Source organism: Odocoileus virginianus, chromosome 3 (genome assembly GCF_023699985.2).
Source record: "Odocoileus virginianus isolate 20LAN1187 ecotype Illinois chromosome 3, Ovbor_1.2, whole genome shotgun sequence".
NCBI lineage: Eukaryota > Metazoa > Chordata > Mammalia > Artiodactyla > Cervidae > Odocoileus > Odocoileus virginianus.
This window is the reverse complement of record NC_069676.1, coordinates 89,036,875-89,053,283: the sequence shown is the minus strand read 5'-3', so window position 1 is coordinate 89,053,283 and position 16,409 is coordinate 89,036,875. Positions and strand designations below refer to the sequence as shown.

At 38.7% G+C, this 16,409-nt stretch overlaps 1 protein-coding gene across 5 annotated transcripts in view; it reads left to right on the top strand.

Moving 5' to 3' along the window:
* SKIC3 (SKI3 subunit of superkiller complex) overlaps positions 1-11,594 on the top strand; it is a 100,394-nt gene extending 88,800 nt beyond the window's left edge. For all 5 annotated transcript variants that reach the window (XM_070465835.1, XM_070465831.1, XM_070465834.1 and 2 more), the window contains 3 exons: positions 1,799-1,929; positions 3,971-4,094; positions 5,799-11,594. In XM_070465835.1, the coding sequence (XP_070321936.1) occupies positions 1,799-1,929; positions 3,971-4,094; positions 5,799-5,873 (330 nt within the window). In that variant the 3' untranslated portion in view covers positions 5,874-11,594. The remainder of the gene's footprint in view (positions 1-1,798; positions 1,930-3,970; positions 4,095-5,798) is intronic.
* The last annotated feature ends 4,815 nt before the right edge of the window (positions 11,595-16,409 follow it).

Here is a 16,409-nt window from a genome sequence, read left to right as displayed (position 1 = left end):
TACCAGTTAAATAATTAAGTTTTGTATATTTGGTAGATCAGAAGCTTAGTAATTGATAGATTTCATTCACCCATAGAATACTCTGTTTTCTTTTAGCAAATATTTTAGTGTTTTAAAAATGGTATCTCCTTCTTGAATCCTCCCTTAATCCCTGTCAGCCTTGTTTTGTAGTTCCCTAAGGTCAGAAATCAGGTCTTAATAATTTTGTAGAATTTCACTCCCTGTCGCATTTATGTGGCAACTTGGACACTCAACAAGTAAGAGCTGATTGTATTTTTTAAGGTAAACATGTCAAATGTCTGATGATGTAATGTCGTTGTTTAGTCGCTAAGTTGTGTATGACTCTTTGAGATGCCATGCATCCCTATCCTTCATTACCTCCCAGAGTTTGCTCAAACTCATGTCCATTGAGTTGGTGATGCCATCCAACCTTATCATCCTCTGTGGTTCCCTTCTCCCGCCTTTGGTCTTTCCCAGCATCAGGGTCTTTTCCAGTAAGTCAACTCTTCACATCAGGTGACCACAATATTGGAGCTTCAGCTTCAGCATCAGTCCTATCAATGAATATCCAGGGTTAATTTCCTTTAGGATTGACTAGTTTGATCTCCTTGCAGTCCAAGGGTCTCTCAAGAGTCTTTTCCAGCCCCAGAATTTGAAAGCATCAATTCTTCGGAACGTAGCCTTCTTTATGGTTCAACTCTCACATCTGTACGTAACTATTGGGAAAACCATAACTGTGACTATACAGACCTTTGTTGGCAAAGTAATGCCGCTGCTTTTTAATATGCTGTTTAGGTTTGTCATAGCTTTCCTTTCTATGAGTAAGTGTCTTTGAATTTCATGACTGCAGTCACCACCCACAAGGATTTTGGAGCCCAAGAAAATAAAATTTGTCCCTGTTTCTACTTTTACCCCATCTATTTGCCTTGAAATGATGGGACTGGATGCTGTGTTCTTAGTTTTTTGAACGTTGAGTTTTAAGCCAGCTTTTTCACTTTCCTCTTTCACCTTCATGAAGAGGCTGTTTAGTTCCTCTTTGCTTTCTACCATTAGAGTGGTAACATCTGCATATCTGAAAGTGAAAGTGAAGTTGCTCAGTCGTGTCCAGCTCTTTGCGACCCCATGAACTGTAGCCTACCAGGCTTCTTCCTCCATGGGATTCTCCAGGCAAGAACACTGGAGTGGGTTGCCATTTCCTTCTCCAGGGGATCTTCCTGACCCAGGTATCGAACCCAGGTCTCCCGCATTGTAGGTAGATACTTTACCCTCTGAGCCACCAGGGAAGTCCCTGCATGTCTGAAGTTATTGATATTTCTCCTGGCAATTTTGACTCTAATTTGTGACTCATCCAGCCTGGCATTTCGCATAATGTACTCTGCATAAAAGTTAATAAGCAGGGTGACAGTATACAACCTTGACGTACTCCTTTCCCAATTTTGAACCAGTCCATTGCTGCATGTCCAGTTGTAACTGATGCTTCTTGACCTGCATACAGGTTTCTCAGGAGGCAGGTAAGGTGGTCTAGTATTCCCATCTCTTTAAGAATTTCCCATAGTTTGTTGTGATCCACACAGTCAAAAATTTTAGTCAATGAAACAGATGTTTTTCTGGAATTCCCTTGCTTTCTCTGTGATCCAGCGGATGGTGGCTGTTTGATCACTGGCCTTTTCTAAACCAAGCTTTTACATCTGGAAGTTCTGGGTGTACTGCTGAAGCCTAGCTTGAAAGATTTTGAGCATTACCTTCCTAGCATGTTAAATGAGCACAATTATTTAATATTTGTGTTTTATTTTTATAGGCTAATGTTTCCAATGATCACTGGCCATCCTTGGTTCAAGAAGCTACAGCTGAGGCCCTGAAACTTTGCTTTTGTCCACTGGCTGTCCTTTTACAAGCTTTGTTACAATTCAAACGCAAAATGGGAGCAAGGTATAAAGAATCTTTGTTCATCTTTTTCTTAAAATGTTTCTTCAGTTTTACCCTTCTAGGAAACAAAAGTTCAGAATGAATTTAACAAACTTTGATGTTATTCATATATATATTTCTACTTTGGAAAGGCTGATTCTAATAACCCAATAAGGAAGAAAATAAAGTCTTAAAATTTTTTTTAAAAAGTAATTTGGTACACAGGTATAGAATATGAGAGATTTGCATGATAGCTTTTCAAGTGAAGAAGGCCTTGGTATTTTTTGGTCTTAAGTGTTTTAGGATGAGAGAACAGTGTAAATGTGGATTCTAGTAACAAGCAAAATCCAAAAGGCTCAAGTTCAAAGCTAGATTGACATAAGTTCTTGCAGAGCACAATAAGCTATGAAAAAAGTAATAAATATTGAAAAGGCAGAGACATTGTAAATAATGTGGTTTTTATCCCTAGAAAATCCAGAAGCTTCACAGAATTAAATGTAGAAATTTTAGCGATCTTTTCTTTGGAAGCGGGGGGTGCGGTCAGAAATAAATTTGAAGAAAATCACTTACGCTTTGTATGGATGAAAAAACAGGCAAGAATATTTTGAAATTCTGAGAGTAATATCTAGTCTAATGGGTATCACACATAATTCAAAGCGTAAGTAAAACAGTCGTTTAGGAGCATATATTACTGGAACAGAATTAGGTATTGTAGACATAGAGCTGAACACACAAATATGTGGCAAAGGTCACATCAACACCACGAAATAGGAGTGAAAGAAGAGTTAAAGACCTATGACTAATTAGCAGTCCCATCTTCATTTCTGTTATATATTTATTTTGCTGTTTTTTTTATATGACTAGTTTCACCAAGAAATGTTTTAGGCTGTAATTTGAAATTCCTAATGAACTCTTTCTGCTGAAGCTCAGTATACATGACTTCAGTTCAGTTCAGTTGCTCAGTCGTGTCCAACTCTTTGCGACCCCATAGACTGCAGCATGCCAGGCCTCCCTGTGCATCACCAATTCCTAGAGTTTACTCAAACTCATGTCCATTGAGTTGGTGATGCCATCCAACCATCTCATCCTCTGTTGTCCCCTTCTGCTGCCTTCAATCTTTCCCAGCATTGGGGTCTTTTCAGATGAGTCAGTTGTTCACATCAGGTGGCCAAAGTGTTGGGAGTTTCAGCTTCAGCATCAATCCTTCCAATGAGTATTCTGGACTGATTTCCTTTAGGGTGAACTGGTTGGATCTCCTGACTTAGAGAGCCTTAACTCCCAGCCCCCTGTAATCTCTGTGAGCAGCAGCCAAAATCAGCTCAAATAAACATACTGCTTTGCTATTGATTCCTATGTAAACACATATTAAGAACAAGTTCTTTAGCTCTTCCTTCTAACCATTTGCTACTTACAAAATCTTCTTGTTCAGCAGTTCTGAAGTTACCACAATTTGTGTTATTTCTACCCTTACAGAAATCTTTGGAGTCATAAATATTAGTAAAATTGGAAAGAAGAAATTAGAACACAACTCTAAATCAGCCTGTTATTACAAAAGTTCACATACTGTACAGGTTTAGTACATGAAAGCATATGGTAAAAACCTCATATTGGACACTTAACCTCTATTGTAGATGTTAAATATTTCTAATTGTTCCAGTGTATATTATCTTTGTATCATTTATTTTCTGCCAGGGCTTTCAAGAAGGATTAGAAATAGAGCAGTCAGAAGTGCTCATAAAATTGGTCATTTTCCCATTCTTTTTGGAAAGAGCCTTATTTGTCTACAAAATGAGAGTAATAGCAGCACCCATCATTACAAGGATGTAAATGTCAAGTGTGACCATATGTGTAAAACATTTGGCATACTACTGCATAGGACATAATAAATAGTTAATAAATGTTAGCCATTATTATTACCCTTTTTGTTACACATATAAAAATTTTATGAAGTAATCAGCAGGTCTTCTGCAGAAGAATGAGAAAGATAATATGTGTGTATGAGACTAGTAGATGAAGTGTCTTAGTTTATATGCTTTGGACTAAAAGTGAGTATCTTTTTCCCCAGAGAGACACGGCGACTTTTGGAGAGAGTTGTATATCAGCCTGGGTATCCCAAATCTATTGTTTCAACAGCACGTTGGTACCTTCTGAGACACTTACATGCCAAAAATGACTACGAGCTCATTGATGTAAGACCCCAGTTTTGTTAAAAAGATTTCATCATGGCCCTTTGTTGTATGAGGGCTGAGTGTTGCTGTCCTGTGCTTTGTAGGTTGGATCCAGTGGTCGGGTTGCCTAACCAGCATCCCTAACCACAGGATGCCAGTAGCAATGTCCTCCACCCAGCTTGCAGCAGCTGAAAATGTCTTCTAGACATTGCCAAGTAATACCCCAGGTGTCATCACCCCTAGTTGAGAACCACCGATTTAACGTGTAGGAAATACACTCTTCTGAAGTGCTAGGTAGCATAAGAAAAGACAGACGGAGGTCCTGGGTTCTGGTTGCAGTGTTTCTTGTAGCCAATGCAGAGGAGGCAGTAGAGAGGTTTGGAAGTAGCGGAAGTTAATGGGATGTTCATACTGTCTTTGGAAAAATTAGCTTGCTTCTTGTTGTCTCTGCAATAAAATGCACATGGCAGTTTCTGCTCCAGTTATGGGATGGCTCTGGTTTCTAAATATGTAAACATATACAGTTGTCTCTTGAAGAATACATAGTTAAATGGTGTGGTTCCTCTTATACTCAAATTTTTTTCAGTAGTGTATACTACAGTACTCCATGACCCTTGATTAGTTGAATCTACAGATACCAAGGGCCTACATGGGTGGCTGACTATGAGTTGTATGTGAAATTTTGAGCATATAGAGGGTCTTCATCCCCAGTCCACATACTGTTTAAGGGTCAGCTGTGTGTGTGGATTCTTTTTAAAAAGATAGAGTGTGTAAGACATGTATTGGGTCTAAATTCTTACAACTTCAGCCAACAGTTTTAAAAACACAATGAAAAATAATGAGAAGCTTTTTTTTTTTTTTTAACACCCACAGCCTTGGGAGAAGAGATAAGTGTCTCCCTCTAGAGCACAGAGTAGGCATGTTTACTGCCAGTTATAAAAGAGTCATGTCTCCTAGGCTCAGGGTTCCCCTCTTGTGATGCAACTTACTGTGTGTGGGGGAAACCATGTACATCCATCCACGTCAGCCCTGTGAGACTTAGAGGGTGAGGGGAATGGATGCAGGTATAATGATACTTATGTCATTTGCTACACCCTGAATGATAAAGACATTTGTCTCTGACCCACGTGTCCCCTGTCTTCCGGCAGTATTTATGAAACTATGGCAGGCTAACTTGTTAGTGTGCAAATAGAACAACATCTCAGACCCTTCTCAGTGTTTGAAAATGAGCAACCAAAAAATGTTTTAGTAATCGAATGAGCAACAGAAATCAAAGCTTCTAGTTTGTGGCATTGGTGAAAATTATGGAAAGGTTCTTAATTTAACTTAGAACCTCAAGCCTTGATCTTAAGCTGTGGTTTTAAAGGAGAGCAGTATCATTTGGACAGCCCTGTGCATAAAATGATCTTTGAGGTATGGGTTCAGAGGTGACAGTGTTGTAAAAAAAAGCCTCCAATCAAAACCTTTAACATTATGCACCACTGTCAGTGGTAACAATCAGAATGTTGACATCTCTTCTATTGAGTATTTGAATAAATAGTGCTTATGTTATGTTAGCTTTGAAATTTATTTCAGCAAAAATGACTGAAAGGTTGCACAGAGTCAGTTCTTCTTGTGTAGTTTGATGTTGCCTACTGCCCTATGGCTTACTTCGTTTCTATGAATCTAGATATAGGTATTGTTAATAAAGAGAATACTAATGTTCCTGTCTGTGATTTCCCACAGGTGCTGGTAAACAATGCCAAAACTCACGGAGATGCAAGAGCATTGGAACTGAATCAGAAATTGTCCTCACAATAACAGTGCTTTATTTTATAGTAAGCAGGCAAAGAAAAAGCTATTAGAAATAAAGAAAGAAAGAATCAAGACTTTCCCCCAAAGCAACAGTTTAAAAAGCTATAGTTACAATCATCCATTTCTTTTTAAAATCTAAAGACGTTTAAGTTCTTAAGCTAGGGATGTAATTTTCCATAAACTCTTAATATAACTTTAATTTGAAAACATTTTTGATTTGGGAAGTCTATAATGAAAGGAAAAACCATGATTCCCTTAGTAGTTCGTTAGTTATTTATGAATCATTATTTTCTGTATCTTGCATGGTGCACAATAGTACTTTTTTTTTTGTAATCCCTTACAATAAAGCCTTAATAGCCATTTGCTAAATTATATGCAAAATGAGATTAGCACAGTGCAGAGTTTTATTTGTTAAAAAACAAATTAAAAGTTTTAATTCCTTCTGTGAATTCTAGAGTTCAGCAGACCAATTCATCCAATATCCAGATAATCTTATCATCTGTTTTACTAGTGGTTCATCTTGGATTCTGTTGAAGAAGCATAATATAAATGTTAGGTGAGTCCTGGACTGCTAATTGGGCTTCCTTGGTTGTTCAGACAGTAAAGAATCTGCCTGCAGTGTGGGAGACCCAGGGGATCACCCTGGGTTGGGAAGATCCCCTAGAGGAGGGCATGGCCGCCCACTCCAGTACTCTTGCCTGGAGAACCTCCATAGACAGAGGAGCCTGGTGGGCTACAGTCCCTGGGGTTGCAAAGAGCTGGACACGACTGAGTGACTAAGCACAGCACAGACTGCTAATGGATAAGTCTGTAGAATCCAAAACTCTCAAGTGTAAGGCTGCATTTAAAAAGTGAGTGGAAATTTTTCAAAAACAATGCTGACAATATTTAATCGATCATGCAATTCCTTCATTTATGCTAAAAAGATGAACTTTTCTTAAATAAAAACAAAAGTGGTGTCTTGTTTTCTTTATAGTATCAATTCAGATATAATTTCAGAATTCCAAATTTGGAGACTTGAAAGTACAGTTTCCTATTTTATTTTTTCAAAAAGCCATTTATATTAATTTGAAGAAGCTGTATGTCACTTGCTTTGAATTTGTGGTTTTAAAGTGTTTCATCTATTTACATAAATTATTTATTGTGTGAAAATGGGTGGTATAATTTATATATGTAGCTTTTCTGAATCATCAGCTTCACAGTGTTACTTTGTAAGATAGTACAAATTGATAATATTCTGTAATTAAATTTTACTCCACAGGTTAATCTATTGAATGCCTATATTCGACTGAATATTATCATCATTGAGACCTATTCAATCTGAATCTTTAACGATGGGGGCTAGGACTCTGCATTTTAAAGGCATGCCTAAGACATTCTAATCTTGGGCCATTGACGCTTGTGAACCACTGGATTAATGCAACGATGACCCTGCCCTTTACTTCTTTCTTTCATAAGACCAAGCGCTTGCCATTCTCTGCCCATGTCTTCATGTCCTCACAGCTGTGAAACCGATTCGTCCTTTAAACAGCCTGGTCCTCAGGCTTGGCAAGGCTGTGCTAGAGAGGCTGCCCACGCAGCCCCATGCCGGGCGCATTAGCCTTCACCCCCACAGTGGACTCATCTGTCTGCTTACACATTTACGAGTCAGTTCTTTTTTTTTTTAATTTTAATTGGAAGCTAATTACTTTACAATATTGTAGTGGTTTTTGCCATACATTGACATGAATCAGTCATGGGTGTACATGTGTCCCCATCCTGAACCCCCCTCCCACCGCCCTCCCCATCCCATCCCTCAGGGCTGTCCCAGTGCACCGGTCCTGAGCACCCTGTCTCATGCATCCAACCTGGACTGGCGATCTGTTTCACATATGATAATATACATGTTTCAATGTTATTCTCTCAGATCATCCCACCCTCAACTTTTCCCACAGAGTCCAAAAGTCTGTTCTTTACACCTATGTCTCTTGTGCTGTCTTGCATATAGGGACATTGTTACCATCTTTCTAAATTCCATATATATGCGTTAATATACTATATTGGTGTTTTTGTTTCTGACTTACTTCACTCTGTAAAATAGGCTCCAGTTTCATCCACCTCATTAGAACTGATTCAAATGCATTCTTTTTAATTGCTGAGTAATATTCCATTGTGTATATGTACCACAGCTTTCTTATCCATTCATCTGCCGATGGACATCTAGGTTGCTTCCATGTCCTGGCTATTGTAAACAGCGTAAAGACATACAGATGGCTAAAAGATGCTCGACATTATCAGAGAAAGGCAAATCAAAACCACAATGAGGTACCATCTCACGCGGGTCAGAATGGCTGCTATTAAAAAGTCTACAAACAATAAATGCTGGAAAGGGTACAGAGAAAAGGGAACCCTCTTACACTGTTGGTGGGAATGCAAACTAGTACAGCCACTATGGAGAACAGTGTGGAGATTCCTTATAAAGCTTGAAATAGAACAGCCATATGACACAGCAATCCCACTGCTGGGCACACACACCGAGGAAACCAGAATTGAAAGAGACACATGTACCCAGTATTCATCGCAGCACTGTTTACAAGTCAGTTCTTGTTTTCCACTTGCTTTCTGGGCTGGTGCTGCTTCACAAGGTCACTTTCACCTGCAGTGGTCTTGGCTAACTTTTGCTCCAAACCTATAAACAAGGAGTGACCTTTTGACTCCATTGCCTAGTTCTGGCCTCCAGGAACTTCAAGCCCAGATTTTTTAGAAAATAAGATTAGAAAGTACTGTAGTTAATACTATCTCAGGTAATTTTCTCTCTCTCTCTCTTTTTTTTTTTTGCATAGCTGTATATTCGTCCTCTCTATTTGTTGCCTTCTCTTCAAATTGCTCCCCAGTTACTGTGAGCCTCAAATAATTCCTAACTATATAATTTATAGAACTAACTTTATGCCAGACCTGTGTGAAGTGTTTTAAACATTGTTATTTAATCCAAGTTGGTAAAGAAGAGTGATGCTAAGCAGCATACTTAAAGCAGAGAAAATTTGAGGTAATTTTCTTCAGGTACTTGAAGATTCAGGTACCTGATTCGAAGAAGTGGCTGAAATTTCTTTTCAGAGTTTATTTGTAAGTTTAATTAGAGTACATTAAACACTAGTTCCTAACATATCAATATTTAGCATTCATAGTAGTTTTTCATTATTTTTATCTCTTTGAGAAGTATAGTGCATTTTCTGTGAATTTTTATTTACCATTTGCTGCTATTAACTATTATTAGTCAACTTGATTAATAATTATTAATTGTTATTGATTAGATGCATATAGGCTAGCTTGGCATCTGATAGTCATTTCTGGTTGGAAAGTCATTTTAGCTTATGACTAAACTTTTGGAGCACAGTCTGTTTGTTTGGGATCATTTGTCCTATTTCTTAAAGTGCCCCTTGCGTTAATTTCTGGTCAGGATTAAAAAACAACCTTAGTTTTAAATTACTCGGCTCTATTTTCACTTTACAAAATGAGTTGACAAGCTTCATTTAATCTGGGACTCTACACAAAACAGGATTGGTCAAAAATATTCATGTTGCATATTACAGGAATTAATAGCTGTGGTTATTTAAACTGGTCTGAAACTTTAGTTAGGTAAATAAATATTTAGTATTAAGTCATATACAACTATGAAAAGATACACATATTTGGTTTCTCCACAGAAAATTAGTTGTCTGCTTCAGGGAAATTTTATAGGAAAACAAAAATGAAGCATATTTTATTTATGAATCAGTGTGTCTTGCAGATTCATTTTAATTTTTGTGCATTAAAAAATGTGGAAACTTTGTTTTGGCAAAGTTGACCCTTGTCTCTGGACAGGTCTTCCTTTTTCCAACTTTAGTTTTGTTGGATAGAAAACTTCTCAGACTCCAGAATTGCTTGTTATAAGACATAGCATTTAGCTGCAGATTATAAACTGACCTTCAATTTGCAGGAGAGGTTTTTTGTTTTGCCTTTGTTTTTTTTTACTTTAGAAAGGTACATTTGTTTATCAGACACAGGCAGAGTGATCTTTTCATTTTAAGTGATATATATTTATTTTACATGTGTGCGCAGTCTCTGCTCAGTCCTGTCCAACTCTTTGTGACCCCGCGGACTGTAGCCCGCCGGGCTCCTCTGTCTGTGGAATTTTCCAGGCAAGAATACTGAAGTGGGTAGCCATTCTCTTCTCCAGGGAATCTTCCCTACCCAGGGATCAAACCTGTGTCTCCTGCATTGGCAAGTGAGTTCTTTACTACTGAGCCACCTGGTAGTGGTACTTTTTATACAGATAAACTAGAATGTCCCTAAAGAAGGCTGAGCACCAAAGAATTGATGCTTTCAAACTGTTGTGTTGAAGACTCTTGAGAGTCCCTTGGACTGCAAGGAGATCCAACCAGTCCATCCTAAAGGAAATCCATCCTGAATATTCGTTGGAAGGACCGATGCTGAAGCTGAAGCTTCAATATTTTAGCCACCTGATGTAAAGAGCAGTTTCATTAGAAAAGACCCTGATGCTGGGAAAGATTGAAGAGAAGAGGAGAAGGGGATGACAGAGAATGAGACAGTTGGATGGCATCACTGACTCGGTGGACATGAGTTTGAGTAAACTCCGGGAGATGGTAAAGGACAGGGAGGCCTGCATGCTGCAGTCCATGGGGTCGCAAAGAGTTGGACACGACTGAGTGGATGACAGCAATGAAAGTAAAAAGTCAGAAAATACCTTTATTTACAGTATACACGTAACTTCTGGTTTGAAAAATGTAATTACTTAGATCTCTGGGACCTAAAGACCATTCATAGTGTCTAGCCGTCTGCATACTATATAATAATGGGTTTTTCCTCTCTTTGGATGATTAGGAACTTTTTGAATAACAGTATTTATTTTAAATTCTGAGTACCTGAACAAATACCTTATACAACTCTTATTTTTTTATAAATGCTATTTTTAAATTTCACAATGTTTTGAAGAAATTTAGAATTTGTTTACAGTGTTATGAAATAGTTAAAACTTTTTTTCTTGTATTTTGAACTTAGAATTGAAATACCTGTTTATTTTAATGAAGGGAAATGATGCCAGGAAAGGGATCATTGAAACTGGAGTGTCCACTGAAAAAAAGGTGTTGGATTGCATACAATATCCCTGGACTGTTGAAATAATTTGTTATGTCATGATCATGAGTTTGAATAGGTATACAGGTTCATTTGGGCTTCATGATTTACCACATACTTTCCCTATATATAATCCCTATGACAAAAATCCTTAAGTTATATTTATTCTGGAGAGAAGTAATGAAAAAATGCTTATCTTGTTATTTCTGTTTGTGGCAGCATAATAAGGTGTCTGTGTCCCAACCCCTGAAATTTGTGACTATGTTGCAGATGTGACTTAAGGTTTTGGACCCTGAGATGAGGAGATTATCCTAGATTATCTGGGTGAATCCAGTTTACTCACAGGAATTCTTAAAAGTAGAGAGGCTGTCAGAGAGACGTGCCAGCAGGAGGTCAGAGAGATTCAGTATTGCTGCTGTGAAGATGGAAGAAGGGGCCCCTAGCCACGTTAGTAAGGGCAGCCTCCAGGAACTGGGGAAGGCAGGACACGCTCTCCTGCCAAGTTCCTGAAAGGGATGCGGCCCAGCTGATACTTTGATCGTAGCCTGGTGAGACCCATGATGAACTTCTGACTTACAGAACTGTAAGACAATAAACATATTTTTCAGTCGCCAAGTTTGCGGTGGTTTGTTAGGGGAGCAGTAGAAAATCAGTACATTGCTCTCTGTGATTGCTGTTAACATGAATACTCCTACCTTTGAATTGGAATTTCACCAGATCACTGCTGTTGAGGATCATCATCTAAATTGTTGCCAAAAGGGGGGTCATCAGATACAAGATAATGAGTCATAAAAAATGGTTACTGTGAAAAGTACTCAACTCTTAGGAATGTGTGGCTGTTTATTTCTGTAATAAATATCTGAACTATTCTCACTCAACATTCTACTTACAACACAGTGTCACCGACCTAGCTGATTACATATTATGCTTCTCTTAATTCTCTTTAAAAGAAACTGCACTGGATTATACTCACAAAACCTAAGGAGTATATTTCAAACTCAGTTCAGCGTTGAAGGGATGTGCCTGGATAAGTCTTTATTTTTTTTTAATTTCTCTTTTAAATTTATTTTTTTTTAAATTTCTCTCTAAAACTTTATTCAGAGTTACTCACCTCACTGTTAAGAAGGTTTAACAGTTAATACTCTGTGCTGGTGTTACTAGACCTGCCAATTGCCAGCAATGGACTGTGAGAAAACCCATTTTCTAAAAACCCCTAAAGTTAAATTACTCTTTTTAAAACATAGCAAACTCCTAAAACTTGAAAAGTATACATGTGCCATTTTCCCATCAGTCTTTAAATCTGAACCTAGATTATTAATCTACATCAGTGGATGGTAAAATGAAGTCATTTAAACAAATTATGCAAATCAAAATACTAGTTAATATAAGTATTTTACAAACACTACATTACATATTACCTTGCAATCTGAAACATTACATTTCATATTTGTGTGAGTTTATTTTCGACAATTGAAACTTTCAGCAGCAAATGAAGTATAAAAAAATTAGTTCTGTACATTAGTTCCAACTATTTTACAGTCTGTAAGGCTTATGTCATAGTTCAGCACCAAGAAGATCTACAGAACTTCCTAACCCAGTTTTATTCATTCCATGCGATAGTTATTGTTATTTTTAAAGTGAAAGTCTGAGAAAATGCTTTATATATCTTACTTCCAGACCTAGAGAAGTGAAATACTTTTGGCTTGTCATGTGATGCAAAAGCTTGAGTTGTACCTTTTATTTATTTATTTAAGCAATTAGTGATATTTTATTTCTATTTTGGGCCACATCACTTGGCCTGTGGGATCTTAGTTCCCTAATCCAAGGATCGACCCCACACCCCCTGCATTGGAACTGTGGAGCCTTAACCACTGGACCACCAAAGAAGTCCCTGACCTTTTAATTTTTAATCTAGCTCAGGGCCTTGAGCTAGATTTCTAGTGGAAGCATTCCATTACACTAAGGCTACCAGCGTTTTCCAAGTCCAGAGTGAGCTAAGGCAGAACACTGAAGTAAACTGCTCCGTGCAGCACATGCAGAGCAGCGCCCCTGGTGTTCAGCGAGTGGTCCCGCCGCCCCTCCCCACACCCACTGCGCCAGCGCTTACAAACCTTCGGGTAGAAGCCCTTTTCAAAGATCCTCACTGTGGAAAGGTGGGTGATCAGTTCTAGGTACATGAGCAGACCTTTACTTTGATTTAATGGAAGCCAGCTTCTATAAATACTTGAATGGAATTGTGTGTGCAGGCGAAAAAGGTTATACTTTATTCCGATTTGTTTTTCAGTCCCTCAGTCGTATCCTGCTCTTTGCGGTCCCATGGACTGCAACATACCAGATTCCCTGTCTTCTCACCAACCCCCGGAGCTTGCTCAAACTCTTGGCCATTGAGTCAGTGCCATCCAACCATCTCATCCTCTGTCATCCTGTTCTCTTTCTGCCTTCAGTCTTCCCCAGCATCAGGGTGTTTTGCAGTGAGTCAGTTCTTCGCATCAGGTGGCCAAAGTAGTGGAATTTCAGTTTCAGCATCAGTCCTTACAATGAATATTCAGGGATGATTTCCTTTAGGATTGACTGGTTGGATCTCTTTGCACTCCTTACTGGAAAAATCATAGCTTTGACTAGATGGACTTTTGTCAGCTAAGTAACCTCTCTGCTTTTTAATATGCTGTCTAGGTTGGTCATAACTTCTCTTTGAAGGAGCAAGCATCTTTTAATTTCATGGCTGCAGTCACCATCTGCAGTGGTTTCAGAGCCCAAGAAAATAGTCTGTCACTGTTTCCATTGTCTCCCCATCTATTTGCCATGAAGTGATGAGATGGGATGCCATCATCTTCGTTTTTTGAATGTTGAGTTTTAAGCCAACTTTTTCTCTCTCTCAATTTCATCAAGAGGCTCTTTAGTTCCTCTTTGCTATCTGCCATAAGGGTGGTGTCGTCTGCATATCTGAGGTTATTGATATTTCTCCCCGCAATCTTGATTCCAGCTTCTGCTTCATCCAGCCTGGTGTTTCACATGATGTACTCTACATATAAGTTAAAAAATCAGGGTGACAATATACAGCCTTGATATACTCCTTTCCCAATTTGGAACACGTCCATCATTCCATGTCCGGTTCTAACTGTTACTTCTTAACCTGCATACAGATTTCAGAGGAGACAGGTAAGGTGATCTGGTATTCCCATCTGTTGAAGAATTTGCCACCATTTGTTGTGATCCACACAGTCAAAGGCTTTAGTGTAGTCAACAAAGCAGAAGTGGATATTTTTCTGTAACTCTCTTGCTTTTTCTATGATCCAATGGATGTTGGCAATTTGATCTCTGGTTTCTCTGCCTTTTCTAAAACCAGCTTGAACATCTGGAAGTTCACGGTTCACATACTGTTGAAGCCTCTCAGAGAATTTTTAGCATTACTTTACTAGTGTGTGAAATGAGTGCAATTGTGCAGTAGTTTGAACATTCTTTAGCATTGCCTTTCTTAAGGATTGGAATGAAAACTGACCTTTTCCAGTCCTGTAGCCACTGCTGATTTTCCACTGCTGATTTTTCCAAATTTGCTGGCATATTGAGTGCAGCACTTCAACAACATCATCTTTGAGGATTTAAAATAACTCATTTGGAATTCCATCACCTCCACTAGCTTTGTTCATAGTAATGCTTCCTAAGACCCACTTGACTTCACATTCCAGGATGTCTGGCTCTGGGTGAATGATCACGCTATCATGGTTCAGTTCAGTTAAGTCTCTCAGTCAGTCATGTCTGACTTTGCAACTCCATGGACTGCAGCACGCTAGGCTTCCCTGTCCATCACCAACCCCCAGAGCTTGCTCAAACTCATGTCCATTGAGCCGATGATGCTATCCAACCATCTCATCCTCTGTCGTCTCTTTCTCCTCCCGCCTTCAATCTTTCCCAGCATCAGGGTCTTTTCCAATGAGTCAGTTCTTTCCATCAGGTGTCCAAAGTATTGGAGTTTCAGCTTCAGCACGTCCTTCCAGTGAATATTCAGGGCCAATTTCCTTTAGGAAATGGACTGGTTGGATCTCCTTGTAGTCCAAGGAACTCTCAAGAGTCTTCTCCAACACCACAGTTCAAAAGCATCAATTTTTCGGTGCTCAGCTCTCATCCATACAGGACTACTGGAAAACCATAGCTTTGACTAGATGGACTTTTGTCAGCAAAGAAATGTCTCTGCTTTTTAATATGCTATATAGGTTGGTCATAGCTTTTCTTCCAGGGAGCATCTTTTAATTTCATGGCTATGGTCACTATCTGCAGTGAATTTGGAGCCCAAGAAAATGAAATCTGTCACTGTTTCCATTGTTTCCCCATCTATTTGCCATGAAGTGATGGGACCAGATGCCATGATCTTTGTTTTTTGAATGGTGAGTTTTAAGCCCTCATAGTTATCTGGGTCATTAAGGTCTTTTTTATATAGTTCTGTGTATTCTTGCCACATGTTCTTAATATCTTCTGTTTCTGTTAGGTCCATACCATTTCTGTCCTTTATTATGCCCATCTTTGCATGAAATGTTCGCTTGGTATCTCTGATTTTCTTGAAGAGATCTCTAGTCTTTCCCATTGTTTTCCTCTATTTTTTGCATTGATCACTGAGGAAGGCTCTCTTATCTCTCTTTGCTATTCTTTGGAACTCTGCATCCAGATGGGTATGTCTTTCCTTTTCTCCTTTGCCATTTGCTTTTCTTTTCTCAGCCATTTGTAAGGTCTCCTCTGACAACCATTTTGCCTTTTTGCATTTTTTCCCCCCCTTGGGGATGGTCTTGACCACTGCCTCCTGTATAATGTCATAAATCCCTGTCCATAGTTCTTCAGGCACTCTATCAAATCTAATCCCTTGAATCCATTTGTCATTTCCACTGTATAATCATAAGGGACTTGATTTAGGCCATACCTGAATGGTATGCCTAATGCTTTCCCTACTTTCTTCAATTGAAGTCTCAATTTTGCATAAAGAGTTCATGATCTGAGCCACAGTCAGCCCCCAGTGGTGTTTTTGCTGACTATATAGAGCTTCTCCATTTTTGGCTGCAAAGAATATAATCAGTCTGATTTCGGTATTGACCATCTGGTGATGTCCATGTGTAGAATCGTCTCTTGTGTTGTTGGAAGAGGATGTTTGCTATGACCAGTGCGTTCTCTTGGCAAATCTCTGTTAGCCTTTGCCCTGCTTCATTCTGTACTCCAGTGGACACCCATTAAGTAGAACAAGGATATTGTCCATCTGACTTCCAGATGGCTTAAATAATTAGAGCGTTTGCAACTCTGCCTTTTTAATGCTCTTTTCTTCCCTTTGATTGTATAAAATATGGCCATTGCTTAATCTCTGTGGGAAAAAAAATGCTGCATATTTTAGTATCAGGAGATTGGGAGTTATTTTGGAAAACCACAGCATTCTGGTTTAAAAGTTTTAAT